The sequence below is a fragment of the Echiichthys vipera genome (genome assembly GCF_963691815.1).
Source record: "Echiichthys vipera genome assembly, chromosome: 11".
Classification (NCBI taxonomy): Eukaryota; Metazoa; Chordata; class Actinopteri; order Perciformes; family Trachinidae; genus Echiichthys; species Echiichthys vipera.
This window is the reverse complement of record NC_139836.1, coordinates 1,108,920-1,131,301: the sequence shown is the minus strand read 5'-3', so window position 1 is coordinate 1,131,301 and position 22,382 is coordinate 1,108,920. Positions and strand designations below refer to the sequence as shown.

At 46.3% G+C, this 22,382-nt stretch overlaps 2 protein-coding genes across 5 annotated transcripts in view; one reads left to right on the top strand and one right to left on the bottom strand.

Moving 5' to 3' along the window:
* nckap1 (NCK-associated protein 1) overlaps positions 1–11,587 on the bottom strand; it is a 38,277-nt gene extending 26,690 nt beyond the window's left edge. For 2 of the 4 annotated variants that reach the window (XM_083923094.1, XM_083923095.1), the window contains exons 1-2: positions 11,310–11,587; positions 3,022–3,039 (exon numbers count right to left, since the gene is read on the bottom strand). In XM_083923094.1, the coding sequence (XP_083779220.1) occupies positions 3,022–3,039; positions 11,310–11,417 (126 nt within the window). In that variant the 5' untranslated portion in view covers positions 11,418–11,587. The remainder of the gene's footprint in view (positions 1–3,021; positions 3,040–11,309) is intronic. The other 2 variants (XM_083923096.1, XM_083923097.1) reach the window with 1 other exon arrangement.
* On the top strand, positions 10,918–21,957 carry LOC310953857 (dual specificity protein phosphatase 19-like). The gene is made up of 5 exons (XM_083923098.1): positions 10,918–11,029; positions 12,861–13,120; positions 16,619–16,665; positions 18,424–18,576; positions 21,546–21,957. Exons 2-5 carry the CDS (start codon positions 12,880–12,882, stop codon positions 21,726–21,728), a joined length of 624 nt encoding a protein of 207 aa, XP_083779224.1. The 5' UTR covers positions 10,918–11,029; positions 12,861–12,879; the 3' UTR covers positions 21,729–21,957.
* The last annotated feature ends 425 nt before the right edge of the window (positions 21,958–22,382 follow it).

The following is a 22,382-nucleotide window of genomic DNA, read 5'->3' as shown; positions in this document are numbered from 1 at the left end:
TGAATGTGACACCTGTGCTCTGGATAATGGTGGCAGTCATGTGCGGTGAGCTGTCATTCATGGGCTAAAACATGCAAAACATTTACTGGAGAGCTGCAGGTGAAACCACGCCACTGCAGCGTCGACCTAAGCTCAGCTAGGTTACTCGCTACTCTACTAATGAACTCAGCATCACTGGACAAAAGCATGGAGATTTGATTTTCTGTCATTTGCATGGTGGCATTGTGCAGTCGGCTGGCTGGGTGGGTTTGGGGTGGGGTGGGGGCTGATGGAAGGAGGGAGGGAGGGAAGGGACGCGGTGAATGAAGGGACAGTGGTCAGGGAAGAGTACGGGAGCTGTTGCCTGGATACTCAAACGGACCTTCGTCTCGCCTCCACTATCGTTTCTCCGCTCCGGGCCGCAATTAACAGCTGAGCTTCTCTGTTAATGGGGGTCCACGCGCTGCAGCATACGGCGGGGGACCCTGGACGAGAGAGCACCGGGCCGGGGCAAAAACATACATCTGAAAGCTAATTAGCGCGGCTAATTAGGGGATGAAATGCTCCAACGCCTGGTGGTTTACAGTGATCCTTCAGAGTCTCCGTAAAGCTCCAAACACACTCGTCCTCACTGAGATGAAGTGGTCTGTGTGTCGCTCCTCACAGTGTGAGCGCTCTCATTTTCACAGGGAGGGATTAACTGGCTCCGCTCCACAGAACGGACGCTTTCACGTGATTAGAAGCCACTAGAGAGGCGCTCCAGCCCGCGGAGAGCTGGCCGACTGCCCGGGCCGGCTGCTGGCAGGAGGGTCGGCCGCGCTCGTGCTTTTGCATTCATCAGCGTTTCTGGACTCGTTAAAGAACTTTTTAGATTTAAAAAGCACATCTAAAAAAGAGGCTCGCTGGCGTTATGCAAATGTAAGTGCAGAATCAAAAGCCAGTTCAGTTCATCTCTGAAGCGCTCGGACATTAGAGGGTTCAGACGGGTTCAGACGGGTTCTGACGTGGGGTTGTTTGAGGTTTTCATCCGCAGAAATGTTCGGCTGCAGACGAGCAGCCGCTGACTGGACCAAGCTCAAACAGAAAACCTGAAGCTCAGTTTAAATGTGCTAAACATTAAGAACAGGTTTCCCTTCCTGTCACACAGCCTTGCTAGAGTTCACGCAGAGGGACCGACGCCTGTTTAAGTTCTTTATTCTCTCCGTCACGACAGAAGAAGTCATTTCAGCTGTAAAACCTATTTATTTACTGATTTATTTAGAATATTTTACACACCACCCAAAGTAAAACCCCTCCCTACGTCCCTCTCCTCTTCTCCCAGACCGTCCCTTCAACCTCCAGCCTGTCGCACGGGAACCACGGCGTCCGGCTGTTCAGACGTGACGCCCTTTCAACATATGATTTCCGAGTCCGAGCCTCATGTTTCTCAAACGCCGCAGTGCAGCGTAATTGTCCTTTGACCTCTTTCTTCTGGATGAAAAAGACGTCTAAGTGACCAAAGAGGTGATCCTGATTCTTCACATGTTCAAAGGAGCGTTTGGACCCGGATATCTTATTTTGAAAGGGTGCAGAGAACACACCAGAGGACGTGGAGCCACACCACGACCGCTTTAAGCTCGTCAGTATTTTATTTTAGTTTGTATTATCTGATATTATCTTATATTATATATTAGAGTGAGCTTTGTCTGCGTTAGGTTTTGTAAAGCGTAACCACACCTCACTGCCCTGACTCACTGTGACCTGAAGAAGCTGCAGGGCGGCGTGAGCTCGCTCCGTCTCCACGGGCGCAGAAAGACGCGTTCACGGGTACGGAAATTTAGCACAGGTGGATTTAACGTGAATCTGTGGATCCAGTGTGAGAGTCTGGAGATCCTGCTCCACTGTTGCCTCCGTCTTTGACTCAGTTTCTACAGCTTTAGATTAGAAACTTCTGTTAAATCACTGTTTTTGTGTCAGGGGAGTCTGGTGCATCTGAAGTAGTGCCAGTAAATAAATATATATATATATATTTATTTATTTATATATGTACACACTGATATGAGCAGATAGCCTGCAGGAGTTCCCGGCCTCTAAGAGAAGTGGACGTGTGTCGGTGTAAGTGAATGAAGTAAATGCATTAATTTATTTTAACTCCTAATTTCCGCTCAAGTCGTTTATCATCAACTGTTTAAAACACAAATACTGAACACGCCATAAACAAGCCCTTTAATACGCCATTTACAGGCCTTTAGATTTGATCTCTATTTATCTCCATTTATCCTCTACACACTTAACTCATTTCATTTCACTTTTATTCTTATCTCTAATTTATTATTATTTTATATTATATACATTTAGCTGTTAAGAGTTATACAAGAGTTTATTGTTTACTTCAATATTTATTTAACTCAGTTTATTGTTTACTTTATTTAACAAAGACTTTATTGTCTATTGTTGATTGTTTACTTCTATATTTATTTCGTACACAGGTGTTTTGTGAGCTGCTGGATTTCGTCCTAAACGATCAATAAAGAGAAGCTGACGTACCTCAAACAACCAAACTTCAAACCCCTGAACGATCTCTTTAGATGGAGCGTAAACGTGCGGATAAATAAACAAAAACAAAAGAATAATCTCCAGATAAACAATATTTACCTCACGTTAGCGTTAATGTGCTTCAGGAGAAGAGACTTTAATCCTCTCCTCTAAAATACAGAAGTTTGATTTAACTGCGTTTAATTTAATGTGTTAAATGAAAATATTCTGTTTCCGCTGGTAGTTTAGAGAAGAACAGGGTGCACCTGAATGCATCATCATGAGCAAATGAAGGACACGCTGAGTTTGCAGTGACGGTGAATGAGCCCAGCCTTCTCTCAGCGACACAGAGTCAAACATGAAGAGGAGGGAGGCACAGAGGAGAGGACGGGTCAGTACAGGGAGGAGGAGGAGAGGAGGAGGAGGAGGAGAGGAGGAGGAGGAGGAGGAGGAGGAGAGGAGGAGGAGGAGGAGGAGGAGAGGAAGGTGGAGGGGTTTCATCAGTGGAAGGTGATAAACTTTGCAAACCTTCCAAACTTGTCCTTGCTGCATAGGAGAGGGGGAAGCATTGGAACGGAGAGAAGAAGAGAAGAAATCAAAACAAAGAGCCCACCCAGACAAACTGCTGGATCACTGATCTACACACTCGCTCACACACACACTCACACACACACACACACACTCACACCAACACACACAGACACACACATGCACGTCTTCAAACAGCTGGTCTCAGAGGGGCCGGGTCCGCCCCCTTTACGGAGGACCAGCGTGGGACCTGATGTCACTAAGCATCTGTACGCGGTGAGCAGGGAGACGTGTTGAGGAGTCGGAGCGAATGAACGCGCCTGTCGGACGATGGTGTCTGACCGAAGATGGCGCTCTACGCTACAAAGTGAAACGGCGTGAGAACATCTCTGAGGAACGCAACATCCCGATAAAACATGTGCAGGCGTCGCAGCTTCAGCCAGACTTCATTTACCCGACTTTGCGCTGACGAGTCGAATTACGTTTTTTTCTGTTCCTGTTTTTATCGGAGTGTAAATTCTGTCTCTACACGGTCGCGTGTTTCCATGACAACAGGCAGGAAATGAAGTTTCCTCCTGTTTTTATCGGAGTGTAAATTCTGTCTCTACACGGTCGTGTGTTTCCATGACAACAGGCAGGAAATGAAGTTTCCTCCTGTTTTTATCGGAGTAAATTCTGTCTCTGCACGGTCGCGTGTTTCCATGACAACAGGCAGGAAATTATGTTTCCTCCTGTTTTTATCGGAGTGTAAATTCTGTCTCTACACGGTCGCGTGTTTCCATGACAACAGGCAGGAAATGATGTTTCCTCCTGTTTGTATCGGAGTGTAAATTCTGTCTCTGCACGGTCGCGTGTTTCCAACTTTCAGGAAACTCCGACAGCGTTGGAGATTCACTCAATAGTTTGAAGACGCTCCACTCCTAACGGGGAAAACGAAACTGAAACTCAATGAACGCTGTGAACCTGGGAAACACTGTCCATCTGCACCGAGCTTTAGCCTTAAGTTTTAGTCATTTTGATTAAGTTTCTTGTCATTTTGCTTCTGTTTTTAGACATTTTGCATCTGTTTTTAGACATTCTGCATCTGTTTTTAGACATTTTGCATCTGTTTTTAGACATTTTGCATCTGTTTTTAGACATTTTGCATCTGTTTTTAGTCATTTTGCATCTGTTTTTAGACATTTTGCATCTGTTTTTAGTCATTTTGCATCTGTTTTTAGACATTTTGCATCTGTTTTTAGACATTCTGCATCTGTTTTTAGACATTTTGCATCTGTTTTTAGTCATTTTGCATCTGTTTTTAGACATTTTGCATCTGTTTTTAGACATTTTGCATCTGTTTTTAGTCATTTTGCATCTGTTTTTAGACATTTTGCATCTGTTTTTAAACATTTTGCATCTGTTTTTAGTCATTTTGCTTAAGTGTCCACTCCTAACGGGGAAAACGAAACTGAAACTTCTCAGAGATCCTTTATTTATTTAGTTTGAGAACAAAAAACAACTAAAACGGAATGAAATGAACTGAACTTCTCTCTTTATTTGTTGATGTTTGATGTAACTTTGTTCTAGTTCTGTTGGAGAACTTTATTTGGACCTTTTGGACTTTAATGATTTAAAGACGTGTTCTGATGCTGAGTCAGCTCATTGTGTCAAACACTGATTTAAACCGAGTTTGCATCGTGGCTGATTGTTGCTGTAGAACTGGGATTTTTAATAAGTGTGTTCATGAACGTGTTTGCGCTGACTCATGTGGTGATGAACGCCCACACAGGTGATTTCAGGTCTCGGGCTGATCAGACTTCTGCTTGGGTCGAAGGTTAGATGAGATTTTGATGGGACTAAGAATGAAAAAGGTGAACTTTGTCTTAAGGTGAAACAAAGCTAACAGGAGACTCTGGAAGATGTCAGTAAGGTCCCCCTCCCACTGTGCCTCCGTCCCGTGCCCCGTGCTTTAGGGTCCTTGTCCCCCCCTCCAGGCCCGTTTGTACTCACACTACCTGGGCCTCGGAGAATGCTTCTTGCTGCCTATACGTCATCACGCCGTAACACGTCACACGCATTGATGAAGTCATGGCGATGCGTGGCTTTGTTTCCAGATCTTTCCGTAGACCTCTGAGTTTTTGTGCGTCTTGTCGACTGTTTTTGAATCTTTTCATCGACCAAATCTGCAGTAAACACTCCACCTCCGCATCACACCAACGTGAACCTTTCACCGCCATTGTTTGAAATGTCCGCGCATGGTCCCTCCTTCTTTTTTCTACGTCCCAACAGGCGCACAGGAAATGACCTCAGAACCACCGTAGGCCTCGTGCTCGTACATGTGCGCACGCTCGTGCTCGTACACGTGCAAACGTGCTTTACTAAAGCCCACCTCTCCCAAACGGGCCGTGGACGGCAAGCGTGCCGCTCCTAGACGCGGTACGGTTGCACTCGCACTGGTCAAAGGAACCAGACTTTAGCCGTGACACGTGCTGGGGCACGGGACGGAGGCACAGTGGGAGTGCGCCCTCAGTCAGAGTAGACACACCCACAGTCCTGAGAAGAGGTCTAATCAAACAGGTAAACTGAAAACACCAGGGTTTCTTTAAGCTTTTCTGTCCCCTACGCTGTGAATCTGGGGAAACGCTGTAAACAAACGTGTCTTTCTTGACTTCTGTAACTTTTAAATGTACAAACATCGTGTGAATAAAGCGTCCTCCCCCGCTCCCCACCCTGCGGACACTTCCTGAGGTACGGTCCTGTGCTGGTTCCCTGCAGGTGGAGGTGGAGGGACGTCGCCTCTCTAAACTGGAGTGTCCTGCACGTGTGAGTGAGTTAAGGACATCCGCATTTATTTTTAACACAACACATAAAAACCACACATGCTGCGCCGACGCGGGATCGTATTAACACTTGTTTTAACGCACGCTGTCTTCAGAGTAACACAAAGTGGCGTCCCGACCCACGCGCTCCATTTTAAGAGTGTGTGGGGGGGGGGCTGGAACAATATGGCTGTCTGATACCCGACCGTGAGAAAGGCAAAGTTTGGCGCCTGCAGAGATACTCGCTGCACATTTCTGCTCCGTGGCTGTTGCTTAGTAACTGAGTGCTTCATGACGGGGGATGCACGTTTGGATTTACTGTCACAGTCGGACGTGCATGGATATAAACACAAATGCACAGACTGTATGCCAAGAATCATAGAAAATTAAACACCTTTGCGCTGCATTTGGATGTTCTGGGTAGAGATGCACCGCTCCAGTGCCAACACAGTTACAGCGATGTAGCAGCGGTTATGGTTTTATATTACATTTAGAAATATCTGTGTGCACTGCACTTTATTTATTTCTTTTTGCTGCTAATGTACAATTTATTTGTTAATGAATGATATTAATTTACCGTATTTTCCGCACTATAGGAGCACCTAAAAACCTTCACATGTCTCCAAAACCGACAGTGCTGCACCTTTAAAAGCTTATATCTCTGTTTAAATGCAAACTATCTTTGGTTAAGAGCAGGAAAATAAAAACTAAAGTAAGCGCGGCGTAAAAGAAAACACATGATGTTAGAAGAAGGAGGTCCGCGGGCAGCGAACACAGACTGGAGCGCCATTGGCGGTGAAAGGTTCACGTTGGTGTGATGCGGAGGTGGAGTGTTTACTGCAGATTTGGTCGATGAAAAGATTCAAAAACAGTCGACAAGACGCACAAAAACTCTGAGGTCTACGGAAAGATCTGGAAACAAAGCCACGCATCGCCATGACGTCATCAATGCGTGTGACGTGTTACGGAGTGATGACGTAGAGGCAGCAAGAAGCATTCTCCGAGGCCCAGGTAGTGTGAGTACAAACGGGCCTGGAGGGGGGGACAAGGACCCTAAAGCACGGGGCACGGGACGGAGGCACAGTGGGAGGGCGCCCTTAGTAAAGCGACGGTAAACGGAGCTAACGCTAGCTTATGTCGGGTATTAAGTCATTACTAATATGTGTCACCCAGACAGAGGGAAGATGACGGAGCCGTGGGCACGAAAACGCCCTTGAAATCAAGACTACGGGGCAGAACAGCTCCAGTAATCAGCCGTGCCCTTCATTAAATGTCAGCGTGTCATTCTTTATGTTCCAGTAGGTAATTATTCACGTGTGGCTGCAGCTACTGTCCCCTCAGGGCCACCGTAGGAACGTCTATCACCAGGCTACAGAGACGCAGCGCGGAGCAGGAACCAAGTGTTTACAGCACACAACTGACTAAAAGTGACTAAAACTGAGTATAAACTACTTGAGTGCGACACACATCGTTTGCTACCGTCATAATTTATCATTTTATAGCTACAACGTTTCCTTTATCAGCATCATTCACTGCACGAGCGCGACCATCGGGACGAACATCTACCCGCCCCGTGGCGTGGAGTCTCCAAGATTAAGACGCTTAAGATTTAAGGGCACCCTCCCACTGTGCGTCCACCCCGTGCTTGTACACGTGCGCACGCTCGTGCTCGTACACGTGCGGACGCTCGTGCTCTTACACGTGCACACGCTCGTGCTCGTACACGTGCAAACGTGCTTTACTAAAGCCCACCTCTCCCAAACAGGCCGCGGACGGCAAGCGTGCCGCTCCTAGACGTGGTACGGTTGCACTCACACTGGTCAAAGGAACCAGACTTTAGTGAAACGTGCTGGGGCACGGGACGGAGGCACAGTGGGAGGGCGCCCTTAAGACGCATTTGGCAAGTTGAAATCGCTACTTTACAGCCCTGATCTCACAGTTTCCTCTCTAACACACACACACACACACACACTTACACACACGCGCACACACACACACACACACACGCGCGCACACACACACGTACACGTGTTATGCGACTTGCAGGATTCGTTCTCACAGAGCAACGACGCAGGACTCAGGACGCCGCAGACTTCTACTTTTCTCACAGGTTTGAAACCGTGACGTTCGAACCCTCTGGACGTCGCTGCTGCACCTTTAAAAGCTTAGATTTATGTTTAAATGTAAACTATCTTTGGTTAAGAGCAGGAAAATAAAAACTAAAGTAAGCGCGGCGTAAAAGAAAACGCATGATGTTAGAAGAAGAAGGTCCGCGGGCAGCGTACACAGACTGGAACGCAGCGCGGGGAAGATTAATCGCGGTGACTGTTACCGTATTTTCCGCACTATACGTGCACCTAAAAACCTTCACGTCTCAAAAGCCGACAGTGCGCCTTTAACCCGGTGCTCCTTATATATGGACCAATATTGAGCCACAACAGTTCTCCAACTACGGTGAGCAGCCTCCGACTCTATTTTCCCCCGTAGAAGAAGTAACGCGCGGTGCATGTTGAGATATACGACTGCGTGAAGCGTGCCGTTTCATTTCCATGTGTGTGTTTGTGTAAAGAGCCCAAAATGGCTCCTGTTAAGAGACACGCTTACGACGCAGAGTTTACACTCAAGGCCATTAGTCACGCAGGAGAACACGGGAATAGAGCAGCAGCCAGAGAGTTGAACATGAACCAATCAATGGTGCCGAAGTGGAGGAAGCAACAAGACGACCTCCCCTGACTGTGGTGTTAACGTTCCCTTTAGAGCAGCTCCATCTAATGGATGCAGAACGTGACCCCAGCCTCCACTGTAGCGTCTGTTCTATGCTCCTGATAATGTGGTGCGCCTTAAAGTGCGGAACATACGGTACTTTGGAAAAGGGACAGATTGTAATTGGTCATTCGATGGTGTGTGTGTGTGTGTGTGTGTGTGATGGGTAAAGATGCTGTGATGCGGTGAGTTTGTTAAAGCGTAGTGAGGTGGATTTCTCTCCCAAAGGTAGAAACGACACGACCAAGAACGCCACCTGTGTTTTCACTACGCACAGACGACTTTACCTGATTTACGTCTGAACTTAAGGAGTAAATGAAGTAAACTCGACTCTTAATCGCTCTCTGAAAGAGTCGCCTGACTGTGTCACTGATCGTTTGTCGTTTCTAGCTTTGGGACGGTGTTTTTGGAGTTTTCTGACATCACAACGTAAAAGAAACAAACACATGAAGAGCGTCAGAGGGTGGAGAGACGTGGAGATGACGGGACGCACAGAAAGAAAAAGGAAGGGAGGAGGGAGGGAGGACAGGAAGGGCGTACTACGGAGAGGCAGCAGCAGCAAAGTCTGATAACTGCACACGGTCAAAGTGTTTAATGTGAGAGGAGCTGCTGAGGTTTAGTGAAGAACAAGAGTCAGAGAGGAAGCAGCACGAGCTCTCGTCTGAACCGACCTCCTTCTCTCTGTGCGTCTTTTTTTATCATTCATAACCAGACGCAAAGGCTCACACACACACACACACACACACACACTATCACACACGTGCACACACACACACGCATGCACAGACACACACGGGCACACACACACACACGCGCACACACACACAACTAATGAAACACTTAATTAACACAGTTCAGAGTCAGAAACATTAACACATGTGTTATATGTTGTTGTTGTTGTTGTTGTGGTGTAACCTGGTTATTACGCAATGTAGTTCATTAAATTAGCACATAAACTATTAAATTATGACGCGTTTAATAAACTATTTAAACAACTTCTAACACAGTTTTGTTCGTCTTGATTTCACTCATCAGCTCATTTTCATGGTGATTTCTGAAGGTTATTAAATAATAAATCAGTGAAGATTTGGGTCTTTTTAGAAACTTTACTCTATTTTGATTCTTCAGGGATTTTTATTCTTACTCAGGAAATATTAAAGAAACAAAATCAGTTTCTTCTGTTGACATTTGATTATCGTTGACTCTCAGGGCGCCCTCCCACTGTGCCTCCGTCCCGTGCCCCGTGCTTTAGGGTCCTTGTCCCCCCCTCCAGGCCCGTTTGTACTCACACTACCTGGGCCTCGGAGAATGCTTCTTGCTGCCTATACGTCATCACGCCGTAACACGTCACACGCATTGATGACGTCATGGCGATGCGTGGCTTTGTTTCCAGATCTTTCCGTAGACCTCTGAGTTTTTGTGCGTCTTGTCGACTGTTTTTGAATCTTTTCATCGACCAAATCTGCAGTAAACACTCCACCTCCGCATCACACCAACGTGAACCTTTCACCGCCATTGTTTGAAATGTCCGCGCATGGTCCCTCCTTCTTTTCTCTACGTCCCAACAGGCGCACAGGAAATGACCTCAGAGCCGCCGTAGGCCTCGTGCTCGTACACGTGCGCACGCTCGTGCTCGTACACGTGCAAACGTGCTTTACTAAAGCCCACCTCTCCCAAACGGGCCGTGGACGGCAAGTGTGCCGCTCCTAGACGTGGTACGGTTTCACTCACACTGGTCAAAGGAACCAGACTTTAGCCTGAAACCTGTTTTGGCCCGGTACGGAGGCACAGTGGGAGGGCACCCTTATTTTAGACTTTTCCCTTTGTGTTAACGTCCCTGAGATGAGCCTAAAATCTAAAATAGTATTTAAATTTGTGCATCTGTATCGGTCTATATCTGTGTTTTTATGTGTCATAATAAATATAGAATATTATCTTTCTTATAATAAAAATAGAATATTATCTTTATGTTTATGTGGTTTATCATAATTGAATGAAACGGTTTAAATGCAGAATAGTTTGTATTGTGAATATTAAACTGGTCCCATTATTATATTCTTTATTAATCTTAATACTCTTATTAATGTGGCAGCAGTGAGCATCAGGCTGCAGCTGTGTTGTGATGGAGCAGAGACGACGCCCGACTGCTAGCTTAGCCTAGCTTAGCTTAGCTCGTTAGCTTAGCCACCAACCGCCGCCATTACCAGCCGCCGTTAGCCGTCTTTAAACGGCTCTACGGGGCCTGAATGTTGACCCATTTCCCCTCGGTGGAGCTTAATTTGACAGCTGACTGATATTTATTCATCTCGCTGTTCATTATAAGGGTTTACGTTTGTTTTTAATAAATAGAAAATCAAATTTACATCTAAAAACACCGACGGAGCTCTTCACCGCTAAGCTAGCGCGACAGCTTCCACGGATGCTAACGGGACTCCCGGGATAACGTGAGTGCACGGTGACGCATGTTTACATGTTTAAAAACGATTAACTAATAAACATCACATCAGGGAGGGGATAATCGACTTTAATTATATTTAATATTAGGTATAAATCTGATTAATCGCCGACGATGAGAGCATCAGTCAGCGCTAGCTAGTGTAGCATCGCTCCTGTCTCCAGCGGGGATAGTGACACAGATCCGGGGGTGCAGGTGCAGCTACACGTCCCTGTGATGGTCTGTTATCGTGAGGCTAACACTGAGGGTGAGTGTGAGTGTGTGCGGACCTTCTTGATGTTGTAAACACGGGTCAACATGCCGACGCCCCGGTCGTTCAGGATGGTGAGCTTCTCCGCCAGCTTCTGCTGGCTGGGCTGGATCACTCCCCGCGACATCTTCGCTTCAAACCTCAACTACTCGATCCCCGGAAAAGAAAGAGGGTCACAAACGTCCGCAGCCCCTTTGGCTCGTGAAGAACGGAGAAAGACAGAAGCTGTGATTTGTGCCGTTGTTAGATTTCGCCCATGTTCCGCAGCTTCCGGTACTCCGCCCCGCGTCTCTCCGCTCCGCGTCCCAATCCGCAACGAGGCTGCCGCTCTGTCGCTCATCCGCTTCTGCTTCTGCCGCTTCCGCTCTACCGCTTCTATTTCTGCCGCTCTACCGCTTCTGCTTCTGCTTCTGCCGCTGCCGCTCTACCGCTTCTACTTTTGCCGCTCTACTGTTCTGCTTCTGCCGCTGCCGCTCTACCGCTTCTTCTGCCGACGCTTCTGCCGCTCTGCCGCTGCCGCTCTACCGCTTCTACTTTTGCCGCTCTACTGTTCTGCTTCTGCCGCTGCCGCTCTACCGCTTCTTCTGCCGACGCTTCTGCCGCTCTGCCGCTTCTGTCTCTACCGCTTCTACTGCCGCTGCTGCCTTCAGGGACGCTCGGAATCCCGAACCCCAGTCTGACTGAACACCTGCAGCGGATAAAACATTAAGATATAATAGATTTAAGTTTTGAAAAAAATCTAAAAAAGCACTAAAATGTAAAAGATTTAAGTATAGCAAAAATATAATAAAATATGATACATTTAAGTTTTTTGGGAATCCCGAACATCAGTCTGACTGAACACCTGAAGCGTTTGAATTGAACATTGTTTTATTCTGAATATTGTTTTATTCTTAATAGTAAATGAATGTTAAATATCAAACCGGCTTCATACTTGTGAGGAATAATAATCTTTGTTCTGTCATTATGATTTAAGACTGTGATGTTTATTAAAAGGAGAAATGACTGCCCTAAAAAAGTTCAACCACGCATAATACACATATATATCTGTCTATCTATCTATCTCTCTCTCTCTCTCTCTCTCTCTCTCTATATATATATATATATATATATATATATATATATATATATATATATATATATATATATATATATAAATATACATATCTAAATATCTTCATTCACAAATGCAAATGGACTAAAAATAAATAAAGATCATTAAATACCTGAACGCACATTTATCAACTCAAGAGTTTACATTTTACTAAATGCAGCTAAAAGTTAACTTTCACACCTTTGATCAGCTGTGAAGTTGTTTTAAAACTGTGTAACACACTGACAAAGAGTCCTGCATCAACATTACTGGATATAAACACTCATATAAGTTATATTTATAATATCAGTCCAGTACGAGTGCGTTAAAGGAACATGTAGATTCTTCTGTGTGGAGCTGTGACTGTGGTACGACCCATCACAGGTTAATGAATTATTACTTTCTTATATTTCATGATGGGAAAAGAACATAAACTACTTTAAAGTTGATTTTTTTCAAATCAAATGTTTGTTTCAGGCCTGGAAACGCTGCCGTGATGCATTCGCTGTCTCAGGAAATCCAGGGCTTCTCCAAGAAGCGTCTGAAGAAACAGTGCACGCGTGTTACCACGGTGACGGGCAGGAGGCTGCTGGAGACGAGGCGCGATGGAGGAGAGGATGGAGGAGGAGGAGAGGAGCAGGTGGAGGAGCTGCAGGAGGAGGGAGGGGGATGTGGATTTGTAGAAGATCAAAGTCTGGACCTTCAAGTTGGTGTCGTTCGACCCTTTCTGCTGCTGGGTAACATTTACATTTACTAATAAAGTCATTTTGCATCTTTTTGTGCTGGTTTTGCATCTATTTTTAGCCATTTTGCATCTTTTTGTGGTGGTTTTGCATCTATTTTTAGTCATTTTGCATCTTTTTGTGCTGGTTTTGCATCTATTTTTAGTCATTTTGCATCTTTTTGTGGTGGTTTTGCATCTATTTTTAGTCATTTTGCATCTTTTTGTGCTGGTTTTGCATCTATTTTTACTCATTTTGCATCTTTTTGTGCTGGTTTTGCATCTATTTTTACTCATTTTGCATCTTTTTTTGAGTGTTTTGCATCTATTTTTAATTATTTTGCATCTTTTTGTGATTATTTGCGTCTATTTTAAACATTTTGTGTGTCTTTGTCATCACTTTGTGTCTATTTCCAGTTATTTAGCATCTCTTCGTGGTCTTGTTTCATGCTTTAAAGTCATTTTTTGTTTATTTTTGATCATTTTTGTGTAAAAGTTTGTGTTTTCTCTGGCCCCTGACCTCGTTGACCCCTGGGTCTTTCCTCAGGGGGCCCATTCACTGATCCACCCATGTTTGAAATGAGCCTGAGAGGTTCTGCTGCTGTTTCTGCAGCCGCTCAGCCCCTGGTGTCTGTGTCCGTGCTCCCGTCCTGAAGGCCCCGCGTCAGGACTCATAAGAAACAATTAAACCCTAATAATGCATGAATCAATGCCCTTCATTTTGACGTTAGGGAGCACGGAGCGACCCTGGAGCTGGAGAAGTACGCAGGTTTGACCCCCCCCCCCCCCCCCCCCCACACACACACACACACACACACACACACCTGTCAGCGCGTGTCCCACCTGCTGACGTGTCCTTGAGCCTGACATTGGATCCGCTCTCAGGTGTTTCTTTAGCTTTGAAGCTGCTGAGACACAGAGAGCGGGCGCCTCAGAGGGGATCGATACAGACCTCTCACATCTGTTCGGCCCAGTGGAGGTCACCCCCCCCCCCCCACACACACACACACACACACACACACACACACACACACACACACACACACACACACACACACACACACACACAGGTGCTAACAGCGTTAAACTGTTCACTTCCCTGTTACACGACACCGTACAGCCCCTGATGAACCTGCACGTCCTGTCACATGAACCACCAAACTCCACCACCCACTCCCATTAATAATAACAATAATAATAATAATAATAATAATAATGGACTGGATTTATACTGCACCTTTCTCAGTACCAGGGTCCAGTCACTCCCACAGACTCATGGAGGTGAACCATGAGAGCAGTCACAGCTGCAGACTGACGGGAGCGCCGCTGCTCATCAGCACCTGCGGCCCCTCGACCTCCTCCCAGACCACAGCAGACACACACACATCCACACACACACACACACACACACACACACATTCACACACACACACACATTCACACACATTCACACACATTCACACGAGGCAAAGACACAACGACCTCGACCCAAGGACAGAAAACAGCAAACAAAGCAGCGCTGGGCTCCGTCCTTTGGTTTGACTTTGGTTTTAAGTGGAAAAGACTGGAAATGCACCTGGAAATGTTTGGAAAGCTACTTTAGTTAAAGCTGCTTTGGTCACATTTGGATCTTTTAACTGATTTAATCTTATTTTTGTTTCTATAAAATCATATGAATTCATTCAGAAGTCATTTTGTTTTAGTTTTTATCAGAAAATATTGTTTTCAGCCTCTGAAACTGTTTGGTTTCACATTAAAATGAATATTTTTGGACAAAACCAAACATTTAAAGACATTTTTCACCATGTTGGGACATTTGATTCACACTGAAGACATTTGTGACGTCATCAGGTCACTTTAAGCTCATTCTGTTTGGACGTCTTTTTATTTTTAACCATAAAACAAAGCGTCATCAGCGTAGTTAGTGAATATGAGTCTATTTTTAGTCATTTTGTATTAATTTTTCATCATTGTTCACCAATTTTTACTCATCTTACGTCATTTTGATCCATATTTATTCATCTTACTTTTGTTTTTCCCCATTTTGTATCAATTTTTACTAATTTTGCATCTATTTTTAATAATTCTGCATCATTTTTAGTAGATAAAACAAAGCATCATCAGCGTAGTTAGTGAAGCCAGAGTTTATTAAAGAGTGTTTTAAAGACTTACCTACTGGCCCCTGCACCAGCTCCTCTCATAGTAAAGTCCATTACAGTGGAAGGAGCCCATTGGTGCTTTGTTTTGTGTGTAGGGACTCTTCTCATGCTGCTGCAGAGGTCTGCTGTTATTTTCAGCAGCATTAGTGGTTAAAAAAGACCTTTGAATGCCTTCAGCGTGCTGCCCCGAGCTAACCACTGTTAGCCACGTCCGGCTGTTAGCATCTCTCCTGGATTTCTACCTTAATAGTTGATAAAAGAGGATTTGCACCTGAAGAACTGATAAACTTGAAGTATTTAAGTGTATTTGAGGGTGATTTACATAAAGATTCATGGGAGATGGATTATATTTATATTTATCAGATGAGGACGATGTGTAAATATAACAAACAGGAGCGTGTGTGTAGAGGAGGGAGTTAGGATTGAGACTCTAAACACAGAGTGAGGAGGACGTGTTCTGCAGATGGACCCTGGCACCGCGCGTCTTCCCACAGAGGTGTCACTTTGAATGTTCCCCTCCGCGCTGACGGCCGCACAGCTGGCTTATGTCCACACACACTCAGGGCTGCGGATTAGATCTGCGTCTCAGCTCCACGGCTTTGGCATCAGCAGGAAGTGGCTCACACACTGACAGAGTGAAAATAGTGCTGCTTTAAAAAGGCGGCGAGCTGCTGCAGAGGAGCCACCCGGGAAACGTGGACGCCATGTTTGGTGCGCGTACGTCTGCGTCATGTGATCATCAGCTCCTGCTCTCCGCAAAACACCAAACACTGGGAGAGTCGCTCTGACTTCACTGCACTCTACGCGCTCTTCTTTACACAGCACGATGGTTAGACCACTAAAAGAGACCGTTAAGTTTAGACGACTAAAAGAGACCTTTAAGTTTAGACGACTAAAGGAGACTATTAAGTTTAGTCTCTAAAGGAGACGGTTAAGTTTAGTCTCTAAAGGTGACCGTTAAGTTTAGTCTCTAAAGGTGACGGTTAAGTTTAGTCTCTAAAGGAGACCGTTAAGTTTAGTCACTAAAGGAGACGGTTAAGTTTAGTCTCTAAAGGAGACGGTTAAGTTTAGTCACTAAAGGAGACGGTTAAGTTTAGTCACTAAAGGAGACGGTTAAGTTTAGTCTCTAAAGGAGACGGTTAAGTTTAGTCACTAAAGGAGACGGTTAAGTTTAGTCTCTAAAGGAGACGGTTAAGTTTAGTCACTAAAGGAGACGGTTAAGTTTAGTCACTAAAGGAGACGGTTAAGTTTAGTCTCTAAAGGAGACGGTTAAGTTGAGGTTATCTTTAGTCGTGTTGTTTTAGTGATGTTTTTCCAAACTTCAGCAGTAAAACAAAGCGTTTGTGTCGTTTCAGCGTCTCAGGATGCAGCTCACGACCCGGACACGCTGCAGAGCCACAAGGTCAGTACGGAGCATCAGGGCAGCGCCGCCGCTGCCTGGGGGGGACGGCATGTGGGGTGACATGAGATCAGAGGCAGGTGTGCAGGTGTGCAGGCGTGCAGGTGTGCAGGCGTGCAGGCGTGCAGGCGTGCAGGTGTGCAGGCGTGCAGGCGTGCAGGTGTGCAGGTGTGCAGGCGTGCAGGCGTGCAGGCGTGCAGGCGTGCAGGCGTGCAGGCGTGCAGGCGTGCAGGCGTGCAGGCGTGCAGGCGTGCAGGTGTGCAGGTGTGCAGGTGTGCAGGTGTGAGGTCCTGCAGCTGGAGCAGCTTCGGCGCTGCTGCAGTGACGGTTGAGCTCAGCAGAGGGAGTGAATGATCACAGAGGCACCTTCACTTCCTGTTTGTGGGAGCAGAGCGACAACAGGAAGTCACTGCGAGCTCACGGAGACGTCCACACTGAGCGTCAGAGAGGAACACACACACACACACACACACACACACACACACACACACACACACACACACACACACACACACACACACACACACACACTGTTTTTACCGGTTTTTCATATTTTTGTGGTTGTTTTGCATCTTGTTTTATCTGTTTTGTGTCTTTTTCTGATGGTTTTTCATGTGATGTATGTTTGGAGTCTGTTTTCACTTCGTCTCCACTGTTTCACGTTTCTTTTGCCGTTTGTCGTCGTTTCCATTATTGTTCATTTTGTCTTTTATGGTCTCAGTGATTTTGCTGCATCTCTTCAGTCTTTCAGTAACTCTCCTCAGGCACGGTTGAATCCTGTTTGTTTGCCTTGGTTTTGATCATAATCACGATCTCTGCATGAACGACGGACACACCTGTTTCCCTTCACATGAGTTTCTGCATCAAACCTGTGTTTAAACTTCTCCATCAGATGTTAAGTAACATATAAAAGGCTCCATCTGCGTCTCAGGAGTCACAGAGGCGCTTTACTTTCAGCAGGTGGAGCTGAATCACATCATCCATCACCGTGTTTGCTGCTCCGCGGACTCATTGGACATAACTGGATTTAAGAACGCAGCTGTTTCATATTTCACTGCAGGAACAGCTTTTTTCTGTTCATGGGTTTTATGATGAACACGTTTATGAAACCAGAGTTTAACTTTAGGAAAGGGACGTTGGAGCGCTCCAGGAGCAGATGTGCACCTTTGTGTGCTGGTTTGCATCTGTTTTTAGTCATTTTGCATTTTTTTGTGGTGGTTTTGCATCTATTTTGAGTCATTTTGCATCTTTTTGTGCTGGTTTTGCATCTATTTTTAGTCATTTTGCATCTTTTTGTGCTGGTTTTGCATCTATTTTTAGTCATTTTGCATCTTTTTGTGCTGGTTTTGCATCTATTTTTAGTCATTTTGCATCTTTGTGAGGTGGTTTTGCAGGAACAGCTTCCCCTGAAGCACCGTTTTTCTTTTAATGGGTTTTCTGATGAACACGTTTATAAATCCAGAGTTTAAAGGACGCTGCAGCGCTCCACAGGCAGATGTGCAGGAGGAGCGCTTCTCCTCTGAGGTGAGCTAAATCTAAGCCAGAGTCGACAGAAAGTGCTGAATGAATGGGAGCCATCTGTCTTCCTCTTCCCTCCTAATCGTTCTCCGTCGAGCCTCCTCTCGCTCCGTGTCTCTGCCCTCTCGCTCCGTCACATTCAGCTCGTGTCATGTCATCAATATGGCTGACGGAGCATTTCTCCTTCCTGTCTCTGAAACGAGTCGATGCTCAGGGGTCGCCGTGTCTCCTTCCCCCCCTCAGGTGTCTCACGTGCTGAATGTGGCCTACGGTGTGACCGACCTGTTCCCAGATCAGCTGGTTTACAAGACGCTGCAGATCCTCGACCTCCCAGACACCGACATCACTTCCTATCTGAGGGAATGCAGCTCCTTCATCGATGAGGCGCGAGGGCAGGTGATGAAGTCACGTTCAAACACTAAAATCACAACATTCAGATGCAGGAAACAGATTCATGAGAACAACAACAACACGTGTTCCTGAAAACATGAAGAATACAGAATAAAAATCATTTACACGGGATGAAAAACACGATACATGTGTGTGTGTGTGTGTGTGTGTGTGTGTGTGTGTGTGTGTGTGTGTGTGTGTGTGTGTGTGTGTGTGTACCTTTTATTTTAAATGTTTACAACGAAGCCGTGTTTACTTTGATTTACAGGAACATTTTGTAAAATCACATTTATGTGTAGAATTCACTGATACTGTTGTTTAAACACGGAAAAACTCAAAGACACTCACCTCTCTCTCCCACTGTGCCTCCGTGCCGTGCCCCAGCACGTGTCACGGCTAAAGTCTGGTTCCTTTGACCAGTGTGAGTGCAACCGTACCACGTCTAGGAGCGGCACGCTTGCCGTCCACGGCCCGTTTGGGAGAGGTGGGCTTTAGTAAAGCACGTTTGCACGTGTACGAGCACGAGCGTGCGCACGTGTACGAGCACGAGGCCTACGGCGGTTCTGAGGTCATTTCCTGTGCGCCTGTTGGGACGTAGAAAAAAGAAGGAGGGACCATGCGCGGACATTTCAAACAATGGCGGTGAAAGGTTCACGTTGGTGTGAAAATTGTCAATTTTGGCAACTTTTCCATCAAGTTCCCAAAAACATTTCAGCTCCAGTCCCAAAAGAGAAATTCGGCGTCTCTGAGGAGGCTGAACTTCTGCGATCGAGAGCGAAGGAATCCCAGAAGTCAGATCATCTGAGGTGATGAAGATGATCTGGACGGGAAACGTGAAAGTGCGTTGGGTTTTCACTTTTTATTCTGCGTTTAGACAAACGTCTTTGGGGGAAAGCTGCGTGAATACGGCGACACTTTTTGGGCGACCCAGTAAAAACGGGGTCTGGACCCTGACTCTGGGACAAACTGGTACAAAGATTGATGCGGGTTGTGCGGGTGCGTACGGAGCTGTCTTCAGTTATCTCACAGCACAGAGGCCGCCTGTGTGTGTGTGTGTGTGTGCGTGTGTGTGTGTGTGTGTGTGTGTGTGTGTGTGTGTGTGTGTGTCAGGAGAGCGAGCGTAAGCAGAACATAATGTGATGTGAGCACTGATATGAAAACACTCGACTCACGCAAAGAAATAACAGCAAAACCAGAAACTCTGACAAAACCAAATGAAGTCCCGTGTTCCTGTGACGGATCATCGCGCTCCGGCGGTTTCATGTTTGTGTGTTCGCTGTTGTTTCTGCTGCAGAGCAGAGGAAAGGCTGCAGACGGCGAGCGCTCTGATGGAGAGGAACGTATTAAAGACGGATGTTTCCTCTGCCTCGCCTCTGTGTGTGTCTGTGTGTGTGTGTTCTCTGTGTGTGTGTTCTCTGTGTGTGTGTGTTCTCTGTGTGTGTGTTCTCTGTGTGTGTGTTCTCTGTGTGTGTGTTCTCTGTGTGTGTGTTCTCTGTGTGTGTGTGTGTTCTCTGTGTGTGTGTGTTCTCTGTGTGTGTGTGTTCTCTGTGTGTGTGTTCTCTGTGTGTGTGTTCTCTGTGTGTGTGTTCTCTGTGTGTGTGTTCTCTGTGTGTGTGTGTTCTCTGTGTGTGTGTGTATGTGTGTGTGTGTTCTCTGTGTGTGTGTTCTCTGTGCGCTGTATTTGATTGCGTTTCACCCACAGGAGCGTTCTGATTGGGTTAGGTTTGGAAATGAAGCAGAGACAACACTGAGAACATGTCAATTACAGCAGCCAACGCGCTGCACGGGTGTGTGTGTGTGTGTGTGTGTGTGTGTGTGTGTGTGTGTGTGTGTGTGTGTGTGTTTGGGAAAGACTCAAATGCACAAAACATAACACAATAGTGCACTTAAATTAAATACAGTTATTCAGATATGATTAAATAAAAGAATATGGAAACAGAGAAATCAGTCGCGTTGGTTCAGCGGCGTCTTTGACCTTTGACCTTTGACCCCGTGTGACCCGCAGAGGAGCACAGAGCGGCAGAAAACCCCGTCCTGCACCTTTAAAGCTCCCGTCCCTCAGTGGTTTTTCATTGACGTGTAAAGTAAAAAAGTGTTCCTGCTCCGGAGAAGACGACGGAGGAATCAAAGAGACAAACGTGTCGACGCGGCGAGCTTCAGCCGAGCCGTCGGCCGCCACGTGCCGTCTAAAGATGCAGCTGGAATTCCAATATTTCATTTCCAGTCAGTCTCTTCAGGCAGTGAAATAATTACATCAACATTTGCATTAATATTCATATCGCAAAGTTTGACACACGAACCGCCGCAGACGCAGATTTGTTCCGTCTCCAGCTCCTCGACGAGGTCGGTCTCAAAGCTGGAGTCAGAAAAACGACTCGGCACGCTGTCGTTTCATGAGTCGCACTGAAAATCACGACCACACGTGCAAAGGAGAGATAGACACGACTCTTCACTTTTCTCTCTTCTCTCTGTTTCCTGTGTCCCTCTCACTTCCTGTGTCCCTCTCACTTCCTGTGTCCCTCTCACTTCCTGTGTCCCTCTTACTTCCTGTGTCCCTCACTTCCTGTGTCCCTCACTTCCTGTGTCACTCTCACTTCCTGTGTCCCTCACTTCCTGTGTCCCTCACTTCCTGTGTTCCTCACTTCCTGTGTCACTCTCACTTCCTGTGTCCCTCTCACTTCCTTTGTCCCTCTCACTTCCTGTGTCCCTCTCACTTCCTGTGTCCCTCTCACTTCCTGTGTCCCTCACTTCCTGTGTCCCTCTTACTTCCTGTGTCCCTCACTTCCTGTGTCCCTCTCACTTCCTGTGTCCCTCACTTCCTGTGTCCCTCTCACTTCCTGTGTCCCTCTCACTTCCTGTGTCTCTCTCACTTCCTGTGTCTCTCTCACTTCCTGTGTCCCTCTCACTTCCTGTGTCCCTCTCACTTCCTGTGTCCCTCTCACTTCCTGTGTCCCTCTCACTTCCTGTGTCCGCAGGACGGCGTGGTGCTCGTCCACTGCAACGCTGGCGTGTCGCGCTCTTCCTCCATCGTCATTGGCTACCTGATGTTGAGGGAGGGGCTGTCCTTCGATGATGCGTACAGCCAGGTGAAGCGGGCGAGGCCCTCCATTCGCCCCAACGCCGGCTTCCTGCAGCAGCTGCAGACCTACAGACCCTGACGCTGCGTTCATGTTCCAACACGGTGACGCTGTTTCCTGTTTGTCTGCACATGGAAACTCAATATTCGCTCTGTTTTCAGCTCTGCTTTGGGCTCCACCCCCTCCTGCTCCACTGTCTCCACCGGCTCGTCTCTAACTGTCTGTGACAGCTGCAGGAGCGTCCTCGCTTCCCTTGAGGCCGCAGAGGTTTGCTGTTATTTTCAGCAGCAATAGTGGTTAAAAAAGACCTTTGAATGCCTTCACCGTACTGCCCCGAGCTAATCACTGTTAGCCACGTCCGGCTGTTAGCATCTCTCCCCCCTCCGCCCCACGTGTCGAGCACAAAGCTGTTAAAGTGGATTTTCTCTTCCCTGTGATGAACGTTTTATTTTGAAATCCTGCTGCTCGTCTCTTCCTGTAAAGATTAAAAGGTCAAACGTGGATCTTAATTTTTCTGCAGCAGGAATATTTTTACATGTTTGAATGTTTCCATAAACATTTCTCTGTTTTTTTTTCTATAAATAAATAAATAAAAATAATGAATTCGCTCTGACTTGGTTTTGTGCCATTTGTATAAAATGTTGGAGCCGAACGTTTGTGTGTGTTCGTCTAAAAATAGACAGCGAGTGAAACAGTGTCGACAAGATTCACAGCTTTAAGAAAGAGATTTTCTAT